Source organism: Salvia hispanica, chromosome 1 (genome assembly GCF_029641045.1).
Source record: "Salvia hispanica isolate PSC_SH4W2 chromosome 1, Shi_PSC_v1, whole genome shotgun sequence".
Lineage (NCBI taxonomy): Eukaryota > Viridiplantae > Streptophyta > Magnoliopsida > Lamiales > Lamiaceae > Salvia > Salvia hispanica.
The window spans coordinates 55639598-55662847 of record NC_142692.1 but is presented as its reverse complement, the minus strand read 5'-3'; the positions used below and the strand labels follow the sequence as shown (position 1 = coordinate 55662847).

General features: G+C 36.4%; 1 protein-coding gene across 1 annotated transcript; it reads right to left on the bottom strand.

The window, feature by feature from the left end:
* Positions 1 to 1263: 1263 nt before the first annotated feature.
* LOC125219528 (sterol 3-beta-glucosyltransferase UGT80B1-like) lies at positions 1264 to 10462 on the bottom strand. Its single transcript, XM_048121530.2, has 12 exons — positions 10303 to 10462; positions 10129 to 10240; positions 9397 to 9567; positions 3411 to 3474; positions 3201 to 3246; positions 2917 to 3094; positions 2688 to 2818; positions 2518 to 2620; positions 2374 to 2450; positions 2263 to 2310; positions 2049 to 2198; positions 1264 to 1695 (listed from the first exon to the last, which is right to left on the bottom strand). The coding sequence occupies exons 1-12, from the start codon at positions 10408 to 10410 to the stop codon at positions 1570 to 1572; spliced, it is 1314 nt and encodes a 437-aa protein (XP_047977487.1). The 5' UTR covers positions 10411 to 10462; the 3' UTR covers positions 1264 to 1569.
* Positions 10463 to 23250: the final 12788 nt, after the last annotated feature.

Here is a 23250-nt window from a genome sequence, read left to right as displayed (position 1 = left end):
TTAAGGATGCCACCCATTGATGATTATGGCGTCGAGATCGGGGGCGGGGACGTCGGAGGCAGCAGCGGCACGGGCGACGGGGACGAGGACGAGGAGGAGGAGTGAGAGCCGAGGGTATTATGTAATTTTATTTTTAAACTATGTTTTTTTTTAATTATGTAATTTTTTTTAATTATGTAATTTTTTTTTTAATGTAAATTTCGTATTTTCCGTTCGTATTTGTGTCGAATTTTAATTCCGTGAATTTTAATTTTAATTGTGAATTAATTTAATTGTGGGAAGGGCTAGTGGGAAGGGCTAGTGCAGTGGGAAGGGCTAGTGATGTGGCAGTGGAATGGGAAGAGCTAGTGCTGACGTGGCATGCAGTTTTTGTGGGAAGGGCTAGTGGAGGGGCGCCACCGGAGACACCCTGACTCGACAGTTTATGAATATAGTCTTTATTCTTGGTTATATAACAATTTGATTACCACGTAGAATATAATAATTAAATAAATTAAATTAAATTAAATTATTAATAATATAAAATTGAAAGTTTAGTAACAAATCCAACTTAGTAACTACGCCCTCCGTCCCACTTAAGATGATACATTTTTCTTTTTAGTTTGTCCCAAATAAGATGACACATTTATTTTTTTTGGAAACTTGCTCTCCAATTAATCCATCAAACCATTTTTTCTCACTCCTACTAAAATATTTATTTTTCTTTGTCTCTCTATTTAATACTTACACTCACATTTTCTCTTTCCAATTAAACACATTAACCAATAACTCATAAAATCTCGTGCCGGCCAAGAAATGTGTCATCCTAGCCGGGACGGAGGTAGTATATAATTTACACGAAATTGAATAACAATCGAAACAAATTAATTAAGTTAACTAAATAATGATATGCAAAAATTATCGGATATTAAATAAGGATGTAAATATGGTTGTAAGTAATATCGAAACTTATGATGGATTACTAACTCACGCAAGGTCGTGTTAAAAACACACTTAAATGCAGAACGTAGAACCAAATATTTAATAAAATATTCCCTCGGTCCCGCTAAATATGAGACACCTGCTTTTCGGCACATGATTTTATGTAATGTTATTTTGTGAGTTAAATGAAAAAGAATAAAGCAAAGGAAAAAAGTTTTTATTTTAGGAAACGTTTCATTTTTAATGGGACAATCCAAAATAAAAGCGAAAGGTTAAGTTGAAAACATTTATTTATATTGAAGTTGAAATAAAGTAGGAATTGAGAACACAAGTCGAAATAAGATAATGATAAGAGTTTCTCTGCATTGTCCAATTTTATACTCCATCCGTCTCGCTTTAGCAGTCCCATTGACTTTTCTGCCATCTTTTTGTAAAAATGATAAAAAATAATTAAAGAGGAGAAAAGGTAAATTAAGAGAGAGAATAATATAGAGAAGAGTATTATCTACATTATTGTTTCTCTTACTTTACCATTTCTCCACTTTAACTAATTTTTATCATTTTTACAAAAAGAGGGTAGAAAAGTCAATAGGACTGCTAAAGCGGGATGGAGGGAGTATAATGGATCCGTAGGAAGACATGAGTTTGTCATGCATCGGATCGCCCGTGCTTGTTTTCCATGTTTGGGAGATGGCGGTGGAAAGCACGGAATGCAGCTCCGACACCGTCTTCAAGCGCAATTTTCTCCGCTAACTCCAGAGCTCGAGATTTCACCTACAACACACAAAGCTAAATATTTATATTTATGTTTAAGGTTTAAATCATGAATTTGGTCTAATTCTAGTCTTAGTAAATTTTAAAATTAGAATATTAAATTAAGATATTACAGTTTTTTTCAAAGAAACCAATTTTCTTTTATTTTCCCTCATGCTCTTATGTTTTATTCTTATTCTATTGAAAAATGTCGTTTTGAACATCAGCAAAAGATGTCAATTTGCATATGAATGGGATACATGACAAAAATTGAAACTTGATGATTTAGTATTTCGATTTCAAAGATAATCACTAAACTTGAAGATTTAAATGACTATTAATATAGGTAGTATGGATTGAGGTAAGAGATAGACTTGTGGTTGGAGCATGAAATTAATGGCTTCCGTGAGAGCTTGGACGGATAGGTGTTGTATGGGAATGGGAAGGCCTCCTACTCCCTTTTCGTGCATTATCTTTCCCCACAAAAATTGATCGCCACAGAATGGTACGACCGTTGTGGGACACTGCATTTACATACTCACATCAATCAACCATACAATTAATAATTAATATTATTACTAATAGTACCCCTGCTTTGAGACCAGCTGCTGCCGTTCCCGGCCCGCCATGATGAACCTTGCCAAATGCTTCACTAATTAGCTCATTTACTTACTTAATTCATTAATCTTATAAACTCACCACCCCATCACATTGAGGAAACAACCAATCATGAGGGCAATCTGAAAGCACGAATACATCTTGTGGAATATCCACATCTGCACCATAAATGAAATTTATATATTATCTATTTTTAAATTTATTTGTGAATATAAACAAACTTACTAGTGCCCAAATCTCCCCACCCTGGATCTATGATACCTCTCTGCCCTGTCTTTTTCAGAGCTTCCAAAATCATACATGTCACTTTCTCTGATTTCTTCAAAGGCTAATCAATTAAGTTAGTTATAACCAATTAATGCATACCACCGTGCAATTAAATGTAATGTACATACCACGCTTCCAAACCCAAAATAAATTGGTTTCTTTCCCTTTTGCATCCATTCTACAAAATCTTCAGAGGCTTCATATTTGCTTCCAAGATTCAAGAAACAGTATCCCACCACGTCCACTAGAGGCCCCCACTCTACATATCACACACACACACACACACACACATATCACATTCACATATGATATATATGCTTTTTGGGATAATAATAAAAAAAAAGGAGTACACTTTACCGTTGGGTTTGGGCAATACATGGGAACTCCACATATAGGATGTTGGGACTTGAGAAATCGAGATATGCCTACTATTCAAGAATCCAATGGGGCTAAGATTCAGCTTATTTTTCCTCATCCCATTAATAAATCCTCGTATTCCCCACCATATCATTAAATCAACTAGAGCATACGATAGCTATATATATCAATCAAGAAAATATCGCAACATTTGAAGTATATTAGTATATCTCAAAATCAAAAAAGAGAACCTAAAAATTTAAAAGGACAAACATTTTACATACCCGTCCAGCCCGTTGAGTGAATGGGTGAGGGAAGGCTCGTGTTGGTCTGTAAAATAAAATTCTATAAGTATTCTAAAAATCCTTTAAAATCTGTTATTCTCCATGTAAATATATTAATTTAATTGATTGCAGCAATGACCATATCTATCTATAAATTAACAATTTTATTTATGTAATCAAAATGATGGAACTGAATAAATTAAAACGTACGTCCAAGGTACTGTGAACATGATGTGGAGGGGAACACCGAGAGCTTCAGCTATATCTTTGCTTCCTGCTTAAAATAATACTTTTAAAAGATCAAAATTTCTGAGAAAAAATTCAATGATCAAGGCCGCATACCAAATTGAAGTGTGACGTGATATGCCTCACTAATCATTCTTTAACATATGGATTTATAGAGACTCCACTGAATATTTCTTTATAAAAATAGATATTATTATAAGTTCCTATATTCAATACTACTACTATAACCTTATTATACTTGCGTTTTTATTATCAAATTTCTTGCACTATGAGTTACAAGGGCGGAGCTACGCTGGGGCATGGGCCCGGGCCCCCAGCCATTCTACTTTTAAGTCTATTACATGTATTCAGAAGCATTAACCGTATGACTTGGTATTGCAGCTGGCAAGTCCACCGGCTTTAGATCATAATTGTGGGAGAGGTACTGAATTGGAATCTCAGACACGCCTAACTTTTTAAAATATTTGGCCAATGGCTTCTCGTCAAATAAATTGCAATATTTACCTAATCACTATGTAAGATTAATTTTTATATTTTTATCTAATGCTATATTCTAATTTTTTTTGTCAAATTATATTTTAGAGATGTGATATATTAATTCAATAACTATTTCTATCAATTCATTTTTTTAGAGATGTGTTTAATTCATGACTTTTAAAGGGTATAGTTTGAAATGATATTATTTGTTCAATAACTTGTAAATATTGTAATATACATTTTTAAACTATTTTTTTTATTAGTATTGTAATATAATTAATAGTTTTATCAAATTTTTTAATATGTACGCTTAAACAATTGTTTTACTTATGGAAAAACTTAATTTTATTAGTAGGTAAAATTTTTTTAAAGGTCATCACAAAATTCTTATATCAATTATTTTCGATTTATTAAATTTTCTTGATATGCATTTATTTCTTGTGCACTAAATATCTGAAAACGTTCCTTTATTTTTTAGATCTTCTAATTCTAAATGATGAAAAAAAGGCAAAACATAAAAGGGTCTTCCTACGACTAATTTCGATGACAAAATAATCGAGAGATACCTATATTTATTAACAGTGAGTGCTAAAAAAAATTTTCTTCTTGGACCCCCCACCACAAAATTTCTGGCTCCGCCACTGATAAGTTATACTACTATATCTAATTATACTTGCGTTTTTTATGACCAAATTTCTTGCACTATGAGTTATAAACTGTATAATCCTTTGAGTAATGAACAGGAACATGAACTTAACAAAATAATATATATATATATATATATATATATATATATATGGGTGCGATCATATCATAACTCATATTTATGTGATAACCTAATAACCCTATCATTTTATGGGTCAAAAGTATCATTTTTACTAAAAATGATATTTATACACGATAAAAAAATATGTGATCATATCATAACCTATATTTATGGTGATAACCTAATAACCCTCATTTTATGGACGAAAAATATCATTTTATGGAACAGAATATCATTTTATGGAATAAAAGTATCATTTTATGCATGCTGAAAAAATATCATTTTATCGTGTATAAATATCATTTTTAGTAAAAATGATACTTTTGACCCATAAAATGATAGGGTTATTAGGTTATCACATAAATATGAGTTATGATATGATCGCACCCATATATATAATATTTCTCTTTAGACAGACGAAGATTTAATATAACAAGCTTAATTCATGTCATTTACGTACTATTATTAGCTATGTTTATATTTAATAGTATAATTGTTCATACATATGAAATGGTAAAATAATACTCCACAAGAATGAACCTATATAATCATTCATAGTTTCACATAGTTAACGTAAGGCTACTGAATTTTATTTATGATTAATTATGATTAATATGTTTTGTTTGTAATGATAACTTAAATTTCTTATTTTTTTTTTCTTGTCAAATAACAGTGATAGTTTCATTATTATAGTATTATCTTACCATTTTACATGTATGAATAATTATATAAAATATAAAGCTAGCTAATAATAATAAGTAAATGATCTGAAAACTATTTTTTTATATTAAGTCCTAATCTGTCTAATATAATGAGTAAATTTTAAAATAAGAGTAGTAGTGTTTCCGTACCATAGTAGTGGAAACATTTTTTTCTGGCATAGAGATTAAAAAAATGTGTTTAATGTATTAAATTAAAATATAATAAGGTATAAGAGAGGATAAAGTATAGAGAAGAAAGTAAGAGAGAGGAAAAAGTAAGTGAGAAGAAATGTGTTACTTTTGCTAAAAAGAAAATGACTCCACAATCATGGAATGTACTAAAATGACAAAATAACTCTACTACTATGGAACGAAGGGAGTATATAATAAGTATAAGTTATATAACAACTCCTAAATTAGAAGTATCTATAAGATCCTAAATTTTTGGATAGTTTCCAAAATTCATAATAATATCAATTTTTAAAGAAATGAATGTATTTAGTGGGACCTTCATAAATTCATATGTCAAAGATTATTAATGGGGCATATCATATCACATTGTCATTTGGTATACCTTGACCACTGATTTTTTCCTCGAAATCCTCGAAATTTAGAGGTCATGACTTAAAAATTTAAAATCCACCCATGCTTTAATATTGTGAGGTGCATAAATCAACATTTCACGAAAATTCAAATAACGATTTTCTTGCATAATTTCATATGTCCGTAAATATGTGTCAATTCGAATCAAGTTTTAAACTGTGAAATAACGCATGTGTCTCACCATATAATAATTATATTTGTAGTATAAATGACTATTCACCTAATTTTAAAATATTTCACGAATAATAGTTCATAAAAAAAATTCAAGATAAAGATTAAAAAAGATACTAATAAGACACGAAAAAAAAAATTATTCGTGATATAAAAATTAAAGCAATTTTAAAGTATAATTGTAAAAAGGTATACTTAGAGCATCCACTGTAGGTGGATGCTTTTTGGTGGACAACTTTTTTTTTGTCCATAGCCCCATTTTATTTGTCCACAGCCACAAAAAAAAGTGTCCGCAGCAATAGTGGACACTTTTTGGTGGACAAATTTCACTTTATTTTATTTATTGTATATTTTAATTCAATTACAATTAAAATTATCGGACTATAAATAATTAGAGAACGAGATAATAATAAAATTAAAAAGTTCAATGAGACCAAATATTCGTTGTATTCATGGATACCGGAAAATTACACAACGAACATTTTTTTTAAAAAACATACAAAAACAAATAAAAACACCGCCACCATCTACTCGGTGGCGGAGTCGGAATCCTCTGCCTCATCTTCGTCGCCCACTCCCCCCGGCGCCGGCGCCCCTGCCCCCGCCGCCCCCGGCGTCAGCCCCAGATCCTCTCTGATCCTACACATCAGGTCATAGTATATCGCCTTGGTGATCGGGTCGGTGGCCAACTCGTAGAAACGGCAGTTATCTTGCAGTTGTTTCATCAACTGCACATTCAGGTTCCTGTTCAAGACCACATGGGCCCCATGGTCCACGGACTGAGCTCCAGAAGGCGCCTGCGCGCCTCGCGATCCAGACGCGGCCGCCGAGTAGCGGGAGGAACCTGCAGACATTCGGGCGCTACGGATACTGGCCTTCTGCCCCGGAGGGCGTGAGTGCCTGGTGTGTGTATCAGAGGGCTCCTTCGCTTGGGCGTCGTTGAGGTCGATTGATTGTCCGCCGCTGCTGCTGCTGTAGTTCCCGGCTCTGTTGCGTCTATTGCGCTTCGCCGCGTGACCCTCAGTCTCCTCTGCACAGATGGCCTTGAATTTTGGGCAGTTCTCGAGAACGAGAAACTCCTCCCAGTGGTTGAACCTAGGCTTATATAGCGCGTTGTATTGGGACACAGACAGAGCCTTCACGTCGGCTTCGTTGCGGCCACTCTCAGCGTTGAGAAGGTTGTTGCCGTAGATGCCCGCGAACTTCTTGGTGGGTGTCAGAATCCTCCCAAACTTTTTCCGGAGCTATTCCGCGTCACGCGGTTTGGCGCCTCTCGGCTTGAACTCATTGTAGGTCAACAAGACGCGCTTCCAAAAGCCCATCTCGGTCTGATCGGTGCCAACACAGGGGTCTGATGTGACGGCATCCCATGCCCTCGCCACAGCAATCGACTCGTCTTTGGTGTAGTGCCCGCCCCGACTTGTTACCGCCGACTCGCTACCGCCGCTGCCGCTGCCATCCCCGTCGCCGTCGCCGCCGGCCCGCCCCCCACCGCCGTTGCCGCTGGCCCTCCCCCCACCGCCGTTGCCGCCGCCCCTCCCACCACCACCGTTGCCGCCCCTCCCACCACCACCGTTGCCGCCGCCTCTCCCACCATCGCCGTCCCCGCCGCCTCTCCCACCACCGCTGTCGCCGGAAGATCTCGTCGGCGGGGTCTCCGGTAGGCCCGGACTCATCAGCCCCATTATCTGCTCCAGTGTGAACCTATCGAAATCCGACAAAGGAGTCTGGGTGCGCTGGAAAGAGTGAAAAAAAAAAGAAAAAAAAAGGGGTATCCGGCCGCGGATGGTTGGGCGAGTCTATAGTGGGTCGATAATCTCCATATGCCGAACGACCCAAATTCCTCTGATGAGAAGATTGGCCCCGATATTGGCTTTGTTGCCACGGCGGGGATGTCGGTGACCACGACTGGAATGGAGGGGGACTGGGACTCGATCCCCGGGGGTTGGGACTCGATCCCCACAGCTGAGCTGGCTGGGAAGAAGGATAGTATCCGTATCCCGATTCTTCCGTGCCGGGTGAATCTTCGTCTCTCCCGTGCATTTGGTAAAATCTAGGGTTGTGAAATTGGGGGTGGAGTGAAAATGGGTGTGGAGTGGAAAACAAATTGGTAGGGTATTTAAATAAGCCAAAAAAATTAATTACAAATTCGAATTTAAAAAAAAATAATAAATAAATAAAATAAAATCCGGCGACCGCCGCGGCGGTGCTACCGCGCAATAGATAGGCGCGGCGGCCGCCGCGATTCTCTCTCATGCGGCCCGTCCTCGCCGCAAAGCCAGCGATGCCCCTTCTGCCCCAAGATTTTCGTCCACCCGCGGGGCGGACGCCTTCCCCCCTATAGATCGCCGCGGCCGGCGCGCCGCCCCTATAGTGGTTGCTCTTACCCTATAGTGGTTGCTCTTAGGGTTTCCAATAACTATTTCTCTTGTTTATCTACATTTATTCTTATTACGTCAAAAGATAAAAATTATAATCTTTGAGAAAATCCGAAATGCAACATATCTTCCCTTTCTGGTTGAATAAAATCTCTCACGCAACTATGTATTCCATCGTTTATGTTACTCATATTATTCATTTTATTTTTCATTCTTTTTAAATTAATAAGTAGAACTTGAATTTTTACTAGAACCAACTCATATATATTTGTGTAAACTTTGTGCGATCATGTGGACAACTATTCGGAAAAAAACATTAAAATATTTTCGAAAACTGATGCGCTATAACAATTCATAACACTTTATAAATTGGTTTAATAGATTTAATGAATAAAGTTAAAATTTAAGTAGATTCCAACTAAAATATTTTTGTTAATACTTACTCACAAAAGGATTAAATGCAAAAAAAAAAAAAAATTTAATATAAGTAATCATATTAAAATAAATTGAATTATATATTATATTAATGTGAAAGGCACAATAGTAAGCGCATAAACTTGATCTCATACTACTATTTAGGCGAAACAAATAATAGTATATGCACAATCATCATGGAGTATTTACTATCTCTAGGTATCTAATTTGTGATTTATATAGAATGTGAAAATATACCAAAATGTCTTTCACGGGGATTTTGGTATAAAAATTCTGAAAAAAGTGCAAAAATATTTAAAGGGTGCAAAGGGTAAAGTTTAATTAAGGACTGACTCTGGACTTCCCATTAAAATATGCAAACAACAAAGTTTAAGGAGCATCAAAACTATAGAGTTAAAATGAAGTGTGAAATAACTAACCGAAAGCGGGAGGATTTGCAATAATTGCTTCGGCTCTAAAGGGTTCGGTAGACACTGGGTCAGGTTGAGTACATGCTGGAAGAAGAGACTCAATCACATTTCTTAGTTGTTTGCGTTGCAAAGCCATATCTCGTGGTCGAGGCGTCAGAATACTTCTAGCTCTCACGAAGCCTACAATAGTAATGGTATACAATTCAATTCAATTCAATTATAGTAATGGTATACAATTCAATTCAATTCAATTTCTAAAGCCACTTTCAGAATAATTAGGTTCGATTAAACATGGAATTCGAAATGTGAACTCTTTTATTTCTAATTTATTAATTATTTGAATCTACAAAATATTTGAATTTAAATCTGAATTCCATTTTTAAATTATCATACTTTTATAAATTATATTTCATAGTGAAAAGTAAAAACTCTTGACCATGTCGAATCGACAATAACCCTAGTAAGACCATGGAACAAAAAAAAATAGTGCAGTAACTTATACTTCTTTCGTCTCTAAAAAATGATACTTACTGATTTTGATAGATGGACTAAACAGCTAGGAAATGAAATGGAGATGGGAATAAATAAAGACCATGGAACAAAAAATATCGACAGCTTTGTATAACAAAAGTATATTTTCAAAAAAGGAGTTAAAAGCTTTCTAATGTCGTGCATGCCATAAATTACAAATATTTGTGCCATAACTTTATAGTACTACTATAGAATAGGAGAAAGTCTTACATTCGGCCATAATGCGAGGGTCGCCTCCAAGCGGGTAGAAATTCACACCAGCTGAACTCACAAATCCATCGAATTGTGAATGAGTTGCCAACCTCACGCAATGCCCATATTCCTGTATATTAATTAATTCATTCCTCACTTTTATATATTTCTCTACTCATAGAAAATACTTACTTGAAGTCTCAAGGCCAAAGCCAAAAAGGGCTGAACATCTCCTCTTGTTCCAACTACAAGGAGGGCAATCTTCAACTTTGGTATTACATTTTCATAGTCAATCGTCATCACTACAAACAAACTCAATTAATTTTCTTATACACTTCGATCAATCACTTGCTTGATATATAAAACTGAACTGCAAATTGGTTAGTCTCATACTAATAATTGTTTAATATAATGTTTCTAGATTTTGGTATACCAACTTGTTGCAAAAAAATGAAAGTTTTATTGTATGAAAATGATGTTATCTTATTGCTGATCGTGCACGCAACTAATTAAGATTTTGGAAATCTTTTTGGCCAGAGGATTATCCTTGACTAACATAATAAATTTGTAGTTTAATTCACGAGTTTTTCCACAAAGTATACATTATCAGTGGAAGGTCAACCATAGTATCAAAATAATTAGAAACATATAAATAATAAAGAAATAAAAAAACTACTTCTTCCGTCTCACTTAAGATGACACGTCTTCTTTTTTAGTTTGTCCTAAATATGATGACACATTTCATTTTTCGGAAACTTTCTCTCTCTAATTAATACACACAACCATTTTTTCTCACTCTCATTAAAATATTATCTTTCTTTCTCTCACTATTTTACTCCCTTTGTCCCTTATAATTTGTCACCACTTGACCCGACATGAGTTTTAAGAAATGTAAACAAAAAGTGGGTTGAAAAAAATAGTAGCATGTGGATCCTACTTTTACGTATTAGTTTTATAATAAAATGTGAGTGAGAATGAGTTAGTGGAATATGAAGTCCACTAAATGATAATAGTGAAAGGTGACAAATTTTTAGGGATGGACGGATATAAAAATAAGTGACAAATTTTGAGGGACGAAGGGAGTAATACTTACACCCACATTTTCTTTCTCTAATTAAATACATTAACCAATAACTTCTAAAATCCATGCCGACCAAGAAATGTATCATCTTAGCCAGGACTAATGGAGTAATCAAACTCTTATCAATCTTTCTCTCGTATAATCAGCAAATTAAATCTACATAAATGAATTAAATTAAATCAACAATTAAAGATATTGGTATAAACTAACGAGATTTAAATATAACTAAAAAATCCTAATAATCATTAATCATGATGTCAATTGCCAAATGAGATGGAGAAATAACATGAAGATGATGATTATATGATTAAAGAGAGAGGTTTCTTATGGGTTGGTAGCGGAAGTAAGAATAAATCAGAGAATTAGATCTATTTAGCATATTATTTAGACGAAAGCTATTTGTGTAATTATCACATGTATCATGTTCCACACTTGAATCAAAACATGCTTTTGATTAATAGAAACCTAAAACATGTTTTTCTACGGAAACAGAATTATACCTTCTTGATTCTCCAAAAAATCGAAGATGGCTTGCTACTTCTCCACGTGATGATCTTCAATAATTAACCACAAAGCTTCTGACTGGTCCCCGAACTATATTTTGATATAAGGGCGGACTGATTTTATCAAAATACTAGGGCTTAAATAAAGAAGACAGAACTCCCACACAAAGTAGGAGAAAAATTCGAACCTTACTCAAATAGAGAGAAGGGGACGAAACTTATAGGAAAAATAAATTGTGTTTTTGTCTCTCCTTTATACTCCTAATTATATTAAGTTACATATTGGGCTCAATCAGGGATCTATGGAGGTTTGGATGTTGTCTCACCCAATTACCTCTTCTTCACCCAATTACCTCTTCTAATTAAATTGAACCCACAATTTAATAGTACGAGTTATATTGGAATATTATTACCAGTCACTACAATAAAATTATTGAATTACCCATTCAAATCCGAAATTACAAGTAATCTGGGTTTCCACTTTTAAAGTTATTTCCCGCGCATAAGATATAGATGCCCATCAATTAATTAATGCATGCTGTAGACTTATTTAATTAAGTGGACTTAGCAAGAAACACTTATTTATTATCCGTGGAATAATTAAATTCAAACTAGCTAGGTTCCGAATAATAAAACCTTGTTTCGACTCCTCTTAAGGACATTTTCAAACTAGACTCACCAGGTGCGCGTTCCAATATAATAGCAATCGTAGCACCGCTAGATATTAATAAATACTATCCAAGATATCATGATAATTGGTTTGCGAAAAACCTGTACTATTTGATAAATCAAAGTAATGCTAAATCAATAACGTATGCTCAATGCTAAATATATTGATTAAGAAATGATTATTTATCAAGACCTCGTCTTTCAGTAGATAGCTGATAAGGCTAATTTCATGCATTGGTTATGGGGTTAAATTCTGTAATTTCTTGGGTCTAACACGGTTTGTAAACCAGGTGTGTAGAGAAAAATGCCAGATCCAGGAAGAAGGAAGGAGATTGCCTGGAGAAGGAGTCTGGCAGAGAAAATGAGCAGAAGGAAGAAGAAAATCACCAGACGGAGGAGAATTCTAGACGAAGGGCAGAATGGAGAATTCAAAGAAAGATCTAGAAGCTCAACTCCACTCTTATAAATAAGAGCCCGCAACACGCGAGGGGGATCATCATCATCAATCATCGCTCCATCATCTTTTAGCTCTTAGCTCATTCTCTCACACTCTACACACACACAAGGTACCAAATTTGGGGGTTCGGTTCAGTTCATAGTTGATCATCGTAGTGCACCACCGTCTCTACGCGAGGCGAAGATACAATTTAAAGCTTTCTGTCTTTAATTTCCGTTTCTGAATTTCCCGAGTCTTCACTGTTCGAAGCTCGGCTTTATTTTGCTGAATCTCTGTTGAATTCGTACTTATTTAGCTATGGAAATCTTTGTTATGTTTTTGTTTCATGTTCACGTTGCTTTTTGTTCTACTTTGGATGCTTTTCGCATTTGATCTGAGTTGTTTGGTTGAATCGGTGTAATCGGAGATGGGAATTGTTGTGGGTTGTTGTGGATGGCTTGGATCTGGAGTGGATGAAGCGTCCAAAGCTTAGATCTGTTAAATTCTGCATGGGTTTTGATGTTTAGTTTCTGTTTTTCTCATTTACCTCATCTAGTGATAGTAGATCTGCTTTAATTTCTTAGTTAATCATGGTTTGAAGGTTTAATTCAGCTTGCACTGTTTCGATTTGTTGTTTGCTCTGTTTTCTGCATTTTTGTGATCGAGAATCGTTGTTGAACATGAAGATAGTGGTTAGTTAAATCCTTAGTTAGTTATTTGCAGCTTTTCATTCGTACCTTGCTACTTTAGGAAATGGTCCCCATGGTCTGTGTTTCATCTGTCTAGGCATTTTAAGGAAGTTAATTCGCTAGGTCTGGTAAGTTCGGAGTCTTGTTCTGTGTGTGATAAGTCGTATTCTAAGCCTTGGTTACTGGTCAATATGTAGTGAAATGCATGTATTATCTGCAAAACAATTGCTCGAGTGTGCAGGATTAAAGGATCCAAGTCAGTAGGAGACGATTCAGGTGACGCAAGTGAAAAGGGCGCTAGAAGGGTGCAATACTGACCAGGATGCATGCCAGAGAAAAGGCTCGAGATAGAGAAGAAGGATAGCTGGGATGTTCATTACCAAGGGCAGAAAAGTCAAAACATGAAGGAAGTCTACCCTAAAAGCAAGGGTAAGCCTCCCTATAAAAGGAGCCACTTGGAGAGAGAGTTCGAGTTCGAGAAAATCCACTACCACACTTAGTTAGAATTCTCTCTAGAAGGTTGTTGCCGTAGATGCCCGCGAACTTCTTGGTGGGTGTCAGAATCCTCCCAAACTTTTTCCGGAGCTATTCCGCGTCACGCGGTTTGGCGCCTCTCGGCTTGAACTCATTGTAGGTTTTGAATCCTCCCAAACTTTTTTCCGGAGCTATCCCAAACTTTAATTCATGGATCTTGAGTTTGAGGTTTTGAATCTGAAGTTCAGTTATGGTGTTTGTGTTTATCTGAATTTTGTTAATGCTTGCTGAAGAAGAAAACGTCAAAATCAACTTTAGTTTGGACCAATTTACTTTTAAGTTACTTTTGCTTTTGTTCCCTACTTTTCAATTGTACTGTCCATACTTGTCAGAGAGCCACCCAGCCACCAGATATACCTTGTTGTCTAATTTTCCCTTTTTAGTAACTGTCTACTTTCCATATGCCTCTGAGACACCTTGTCCCCTATTTTCACGAACACCATCACATGCCTGTTATTTTCACGCCTACTAGTCAGTAGAGTACCACATTTATTTCTTGCCTAGTTAAAATCTCAACCCAAGCGTGGTAGCTAACCAAAAACACCCAGGAAAGTCACCGCAGTTATCAGAACGTGTCCATCCTCGTGGGATTCGACCCTTACCTCCATTATACTAGCCAGTAGAAGTGGGTTGAGGAAACTTGTTTGAAGCCAGGTCCCGGTTGTCGTACCAACGACTCAGCTGGGTCAGGAATCTCTTCTTGATCAGTTGGATACACTCCAAATTACATACGAAAACCCGAGGAATATACCTGAATAGAGACCCTTCAGTGTGCATCTTTGTTTTCGTCATGCATGCTTCCGTTATGTTTTCCTAGGTCTAGCTGGTAAAGTAGATCATTACATTTCCCGAGTCTATTAGTTAAGTTCTCAACCCGAAAAAAATGCGTGGCAGCAGCCAAAACCAGTGTCCAAAATCTATGGCATGTTTCTTACGCTTCCATCTCTGTGGGATTCGATCCCTACTTCCTTATACTAGTTTTAGTATTGTGGGTTGAGGGTTTTTGAAAGGCAGATAAAATTGTGTGCCCAACGACCGACGGTTTTTTAAGGTTCTCTGAGTTCCTAGACCTTGTGATCTAGCAGATTCCCTGAATCTGAGAAAGCTCGCTAATATTTCGAGTACAGCACTATTTGCAGCTCTTTCAAATGGCGCCGTTGCCAGGGATGGATGGCGCAGTTTGTTTGCATGTTTAGAGATTTGGCGTATATAGTTTTAATTTCATTTTATTTGTCTTTCTTTTCAGTTTATTAGCAGAGGCTCACGGTTTGGAAACTGGAGTAACTCGTCTGGGTCAAGGAACGTTCAATTCAGGTGGCAGGTCAAGGAGTCAATATCCACAGTCACCACCAGACCAGGGTTAACAACATGAGATCCATTTCCGTTTGGTTTAGAAAGTGACGAAGATTGGAGTTCGTCAGGCAGAGAGGATCCTAAGTCGTCATTAGAAAAAGAGGAGAAAGTAGTCGGTGACATCTAGATGGCGAACCAGCCCATGCTATTGTCTCAAATCAGCGTCAAAGATCCATCGATATAAAGACGAACGTGTTAGGCGTTCTACCCACTTTTTCAGGGCGGAGGAATGATTGTCCATATGAGTTCCTAAATGAGTTCAGCAAGTTATGTAACATCCAGAAGAGGCCAAATGATGCTACAGAGGAAGATTATCGCCTGCGCGCAGTCCCGTTTGCCTTGAAGGGAGAGGCCAATTGTCACACCTCAACCCTTATGACTTTATACACTTACTATAAATAAATTCAAAATTTAAAATAAACAATCCACATGTCAAGCAAATAAAACACACATTATATAATTTCGAATACCAACATTTATCAAGTACATATTTCAAAACATTCTAAACCATAGTGGAACCCTCTCACCACTCTATATACTACACATTTATCTACATGCAAAAATGATGAGGAGGAGAAGGTTGCCAAAACGCGTCAGGTTCAGAATAACACGTGCAGTTCCTACGACCCACGTCAACCAAAAACTTCACTGATATCTTATTCCTGAAAAATATTAGTGGTTTATATATTAGTCACAACTCAGTGTATATAAATCTTACCTTTAATTCCATATCCCAAAATATCACGCATATTCTTTAACCAATATATATATATATATATATATATATATATATATATATAGCAATAACCAATTAATAATAAAACAAATTCATATGCATATGCAGATGTCACTTTGTTCAGCTTATTATTCTGTGACAAATCAAGCCAGATATCTGCTCGGGATTCCATTGTATCTGACCCGAAGGTCACATTGTCATTGTACATATATATATGACCCGAAGGTCCATTGTCATTGTATATATGAGCCATAGGTCGCATTACCATTGTATACATATATATGACCTAAAGGTCCATTGCCATTGTATATATGACCCGTAGGTCCATTGCCATTGTATATGACCCGTAGGTCCATTGCCATTGATATCAGACTCAGGGCATGACTGTCACAGATCCGCTTTAATCCAATGATTCAAATAATTTCATGTGCAAACATATCAATAGCATCAATTACATATCCATATATTCCATCAATTAACACACATACTAGAGATAAATATATCTATTGCACAAATCCCATATGCACATCATATTACACTATCAATATCAAATAACACATAATTATTTCAAGCTCACCATATAATTCAAATATTCATTCAAATTTAACACATAGCAATCAATCACATAAAATATGTAAAATTAAAAGTGTGATTTATACACACCTGATTACGACAAGTAATCTAACGAGCACTTGTTTCTGCTTCCCGGTCTACAACACTCGACCCTATACAATTAAATACGTATTCATATATAACTTATAATAAAAGGGCAGTACATATACGGAACTATATGTGTCTTATTCTCGAATTCTATATAAAAAAATAAACTCTAATTTCTTTCTCTCATTTTTTTCTAATCTAAGAAGCTTTATTTTATTTTATTTTCTACCTTCTATATCATATAGCACACCAATATATAAAACATAGCCCCTGTAACCTTATTATTTATCAAAATTCCCGTTAACATTCAAATATATTAGTTCATATATCTATGCATAAACTAATTAACTTACTTTATATTAATGTATATTAACATAACACTTATCAATAAAAGCATCTCAAACAAGTGATAAATATTTTATAAGATTGGAAAAAGACATCTTAGATGAGAGGTGTAGAAACCACTTTACTATCATGGGAGTGTTGCCTACTAATTAACTACTGTGATACAAAAATAATTAATTCTAGCAAAATAGGCCAAAGATTAAAATTCGTATACAAATATTAGTTACAAAAGGATGAATTCAATAGATACTTTCAAGTATTGAGTGGATAACTTAATCACAAACTTCTTTAAAACCCTATAGTTACCTTCTTATATAAATCCAGATAAAAATATCATTTATATATCAGTAACTAGAAGTAAAGAAAATTATGAAAAACTAAGAATTGGTATAGGCGAAAATTTACTCAAATGATAGTCTGCCTCTTCAATTGATAGATTTAAAGCTCTCGTTGTTTCTTGTTTATTTCCTCTCTCTTTTCTCTTTATATTTTTTTAAAAAGCCTAACTCATAGTATATAGTATATTCCAACAAGCTAGCACTTACTTATGTAATAATATTATACGGCTTTAAGCAATTTATAATATATTTTTAAAATTGGACAAAAAGTTATTGTTTTAAGAATTTGACACGTTGCAATCAAACCATAGCTTACTAATAACAATTTTATAATAATAAACTATACTAAAAATAAACAATTATCTAACTAGCATTTCCTTAGTTATATATATATTTTACACATACGTATATCATATACACATATATATTATGTGTAGGTAGTATTTAATCATAATTACATTTATTTACTTATAGTCCTATTAACCACAAATTCACCCTTAAAGACCGAACTAGAGACCAAATTAGGGCCACTCATTTTTCTTAATCTTATGGTTGTGATTAATTTACAATTAATTTAATATTTTATTAAATAAAAACTTTTTTTTATAATTTTTTTAATTATTTTTTTAATTGTTTTTTTTAAAAAATTTTTAAATTTTTTTAAATTTTTTTTTATTTTTTTTATTCGATAAAAACTTGATGGAGTAAATAATGAACTAAATGAATGTATGTTATGAACTTATTACTTCATTCAGTCGTGCTATTACTTCATTCAATTAGTTTATTACTTCATTTATTAATGCTATTACTTCATTCAGTCATGTTATTACTTCATTCCGTTAGTTTATTACTTCATTCAGTTATGTTATTACTTCATTTCATTAGTTTACTACTTCATTTCATTAGTTTATTACTTCATTTTATTGTTTTATTACTTCATAATGTGTTATGACATAATTATCTTTCAGTTGAAGTAAATTCAGTATATAATGAATGCGAAAAATTACTTCATAACATACATTCATTTAGTTCATTATGTAGTGAATATAGTTCATTATTTACTCCAGCAAGTTTTTATCGAAAAAAAAATTTCTAAAAAAAAATTAATTTTTTTTATTTAATAAAATATTAAATAAATTCTAAACTAATCATAACCATAAGATTAAGAAAAATGAGTGGCCCAAATTTGGTCTCTAGTTCGGTCTTTAAGAAGGGTTCGACATTGATCACAACTCTATTTACTTATACATATATATATCTATTAATAATAATTTAGCACCTTGTTCAAATATATCATTAACTACATTTTCTTTTCTTTTTTCTTTTTTTTTATTAATATTAATATCTATAAAACTCTTTTAATATATCTAATATGCAAATGATAAAATAATTTGCAATAATGTATTATGCATGTTTCAGGTTAGGGATGTCACACCAATACATGGTTGTTAAGGCTGCCACCGGTCTCGATTCATACTTGGAAGGATTTTAAGTTGGAATTTCTGGATTACTTCTTTCCTTCAAACAAAACCAATGCCCTTAAGAAGGAGATTCAGGAGTGTAAGTAGGACTACGATGAGTCCTTGAGCCAGTATTGGTCTCGGTTTAAGGGATTACTCGATGCTTGTCCTAATCATAGAATGATGGAGGCTGAGACGTATTACCTATTTTATGAGGGAGCTAATCCCGAGTCCAAGGATTTGACGAATTCCTCGAGTGGGGAGAATTTCACCAAGAACAAGGCAAGTAAAGCACGAGAGACCCTGGGGAGGTTGATCGACGCAAAGAAGGCGTACGATAACCCGTGTACTCTCATGAGGAGAAGCTCAGCAAATGCAGTAAAAGAACAGGAAGGAGAAGGGGTTGGAGACAAAATAGATCGATTGGAGAAGACACTTATAAGCGCAATTGAAAAGAAGAATTCCCCTGACTCGCAGGAGAAAGAGAAGTCACCTGGTCAAGAAGAAAATCAGCTCCAACTCTATTATGGTCCGCCACCCGATGGAGAATTCCAAGCCCAGGTGAATGCTATGGGAAATTGGAATCAGAATAACCAGAATACAAGCTGGAACCAGTGGAAGATTAAAGAGGCTGACGGAAATCAACAGCTTCAACTCCAGTATCCGGGTCCAACTGACAACCAACAGAATTGGCCTAACCGGAATCAAGAAGGGCCGCAACATAACTCTAACTGGTCAGGGAAAAATCAAGAAGGGCCTAACAACTGGGGCTATCAAAATCAAGGAGATCAGCCCAATTGGGGCAATAGGAACCAGAGTAACCAAGGAAGTTCTTATGTGCCACCACACCAAAGGAATGCCACTGGGAACAATCAGAATTTCCAGCCTAACCACCAATGGAATCAAGGGTCAGGAAACCAGTTTAGCAACAATCAGGGAGGTCAAGGGAATTACCGACGGAACCAGGGGAGTGGATCGAATCACAGTCAAGGATCAAGTTCCAACCACCCTAACTATAAAAATCAGAGGAATCTGGATGACATGGTGCATGACCTAGTCAATTCTCAACAGCATATGCAGAATAACATGTAATCCAACAATGACGTGGTGCATAAACTCCAGGATGCACAGCAGGAGCAAAAGGCTGCAATGGACATGTTGGCTAAGCAAATGTCTCAGATCGCCACTTCGTTAAGTGAGATGCGAGAAAACGAAGGATGGATACCAGCCTCGGTGAAACCACCTGACCGGGCAAACATCAGTCAAATCACTCTGAGATCAGGGCGTGGCTATGAAGGTCCGGTGATGAAAAATGATGAAGATGTACCCCCCGTGATAAGCAATGAGAATGTAGTCCCTGACCATGGAAGTACTGAGAAAAGCACCAGAGTAGAAGACGGCCTCCAAAAGGGTGATCTGGAGAAGCCGCTGCCTCATATGGCTGATCCATTTTTCCTAGACCCAGAGCCAGAGGTGGAGAGTGAAGAAGTAAGGAAAGAAACTGGAGAACCTTCAGCTGGGGGTTCAATAGGAACATTGAAACGCATGAAGCCCTTTCCTTACCGAGGGGAAGCTAAAAAGAAGAAGGATAACACCGAGGACTTCATGGAGAATTTTGGCAAATTGGAAATCAACCTGCCGTTCCTACAGCCTCTGAAGCTGCCTATCTTTAGCAAGTTCATCAAGGAGTTCATTGCTGGGAAAACCAAGCCTGATGGGAAGATAGTGATTAGCGAGAAAGTGTCAGCTATGATACAAAAGAGGAGAATACCTTCAAAATGCACGGACTCAGGTACGTTCACCTTACCTATCTCTTTGGGCGACATAAAGATTGAACATGCTATGTGTGATCTAGGGGCGTCGATAAATGTTTTACCGCTTTCAATATACAAGAAATTGATATGAGTTAGATTGGTTGACACGAAAGTGGTAATTCAATAGGCTGACAGAACATGCATCTCCCCCGAAGGTGTGTTGGAAAACGTAATAGTTAAATTGCATGATTTCCTGTATCCTGCTGATTTTCATGTGATAAAAATGAGTGAGAATGAATCTGCTGAGTCTAGCGGCGTGCTTTTAGGTAGACCGTTTTTACGCACCGCTAAGACAATAATTGATGTTTTTTTTTTTTTTTATAAAAAACGCCCATAGTGGGCGAGGGGTTTAGGCAGACCCCCAACCCGTAAACAAATCAAAATATAACGTTCCAAAACATGATCCTAGCCCAAAAGTGACCAGTATCTAAAACAAGAACATGAAGGAGAAATAAGTTGGAGCTCCAACAAGTCGGGATGCTCCAAGCTATCAACACTAAACTAGTAGCCAAATGAACAAAAGGAACAAATAAACAAAGCAGAACTATCAAACAGTCGTAATCAGTCCACATCTCTGCATCGGAAACGGAAGTTAGGATATCCCATCTGGTCCATCCTAACAAGCGCCTTCAGGTATTGAGGCGTAGACACAGAATCATAATATGTCATAGTAGGGGTCTGAACCCCCCTACCTGCAAGAAAGTCGGCAGCACGGTTTCCTTCTCTGTAGATATGTGAGAATCGAACCTGCCGCTGAGACTTGATTTCTGCGAACACTGTGTGTTGGGGAAGCTTCATCGCAGCAAGTTTCCAAAGAAGGGTGTCATCGAACAAAGGGGACACTTGACTACATTCATATGGATTGTTGGGGTCCCTCACGTGTTGAGTCTATTGGAGGACACAAGTATTTTGTGTCGATGATTGATGACTACTCGAGAATGACTTGGGTGTTTATGATAAAACATAAAGGTGAGGCATTCAAGAAGTTCAAAGAGTGGAAGACTCTAATTGAAAACCAGACTAGGAAGAAGATCAAGCGATTGAGAACAGATAACGGTTTGGAATTTTGTTCGTCTGAGTTTGATTAGTTCTGTAGGAGTGAAGGGATCGTTCGCCATCACACCGTTAGACATACACCACAGCAGAATGGTGTGGCAGAACACATGAATTAGACATTGTTGGAGAGAGCTAGATGTATGCTCTTTCAAGCTGGTTTCACTAGAAAGTTTTGGGCAGAGGCAGTAAACACGACTTGATATCTGATCAACCGTGGACCTCACACTGGCATTGACTGCAAGACACCGTACGAGGTATGGTCTGATTCACCTGCAGATTACTCTATGTTGAGAGTTTTTGGGAGTACTATTTACTATCATGTGAGTGAAGGTAAATTGGAGCCAAGAGCTAAGAAGGGAGTATTTGTTGGTTATGGAGATGGAGTTAAGGGGTACAAAATTTGGTCATTTTCAGAGGGTAGAATTATTCTCAGTCAGAATGTAGTGTTTGATGAAAATTCTATGCTTAACTCTATTGTGAATTCTATTGCTACAGAGGATTTGGATGGTGTTGATAAACAGGTGGAGCTGCAAGTCACTCACAATGTGAGTGAATCACAACTCCAAGGTGGAGAGGATTTGGATGGTGTTGATGAACATTGTTTGGACTTGCTTAATGTCATGAGCTGTTAGTTGCCCGTGGAGGGAAAATCTGAGGCAAGAATGGAGAAGCTTGTTCGCCTGGTGTTATGATGATGCGTCTGCATGGGAGAATTCAAGTCAAGGTGGAGATTTGTTAGTATGCCTTGAATTTGTATAGGATTAGGTTTCCTAATTGGGATAGGATTATGTTTCCTAGGCCCAGTCTGTCTCATGTGTGCCTATATATATGGGAGTAGAGCATATAATTCTGTGATCTGACAGATCCAATCTGTATCTGAAAACCGCAGTCATAATACAATTTGTTCTCCGTTCATGCCCGTGGACGCTACCAACACAACGTTGGTGAACCACGTAAATTCTGTGTCTATTTACGTTCTTTTGTTTCTCGATTCACAATTGCCCTATTTGTCATAACAGTTCTGCTGCAGATGGCTCCTCAGGGGCAGTAGGGTTGGCTAGCTGATCTTTGACGTGCACCTCCTATACTGGCTTATAATTGGCCAGTAAGGTCTGGTGACGCATGTTCAGCATCTTTGGGGGCTTCTGATTCGGTGGCAGCAATTTGAGGATTCTCCCTGGGTCTTGTAGGAGAACCCTTATCTTCATGGCCAACAACTATGGCTCGCTCTTCTTCTCGCCGCGGGAGGATCGTCTTTCCCGCTCAAAACCTCCACCGTCTCAGAGACCTCACCGGCCCCCATTTTCTTCATTAGTTCACTCCCTAGGCGTCTTTTTGATGTGCGCTTTGGTTTGTGACCCCCTGCCTTCGGATCATCATTTAGTACCAACTTCCTCTTCACAATCTTTGGTGCCACTCTTTCTGAAATCACGTCTGCACCTGGCTTGGCAGACGCTCCCTTGGTT

What these genes read in the sequence shown, in the direction of transcription:
- LOC125219528 (XM_048121530.2), bottom strand. Translation starts at nt 10,410, where the DNA reads ATGACGATTGACTATGAAAATGTAATACCAAAGTTGAAGATTGCCCTC. An exon ending in ATTTTGGGTTTGGAAGCGTG is followed by an intron (nt 2,621 to 2,687) that starts GTATGTACATTA and finishes TTAATTGATTAG; the next exon opens with CCTTTGAAGAAATCAGAGAA. An exon ending in ATTTCATGCTCCAACCACAA is followed by an intron (nt 1,696 to 2,048) that starts GTCTATCTCTTA and finishes TGTGTGTTGTAG; the next exon opens with GTGAAATCTCGAGCTCTGGA.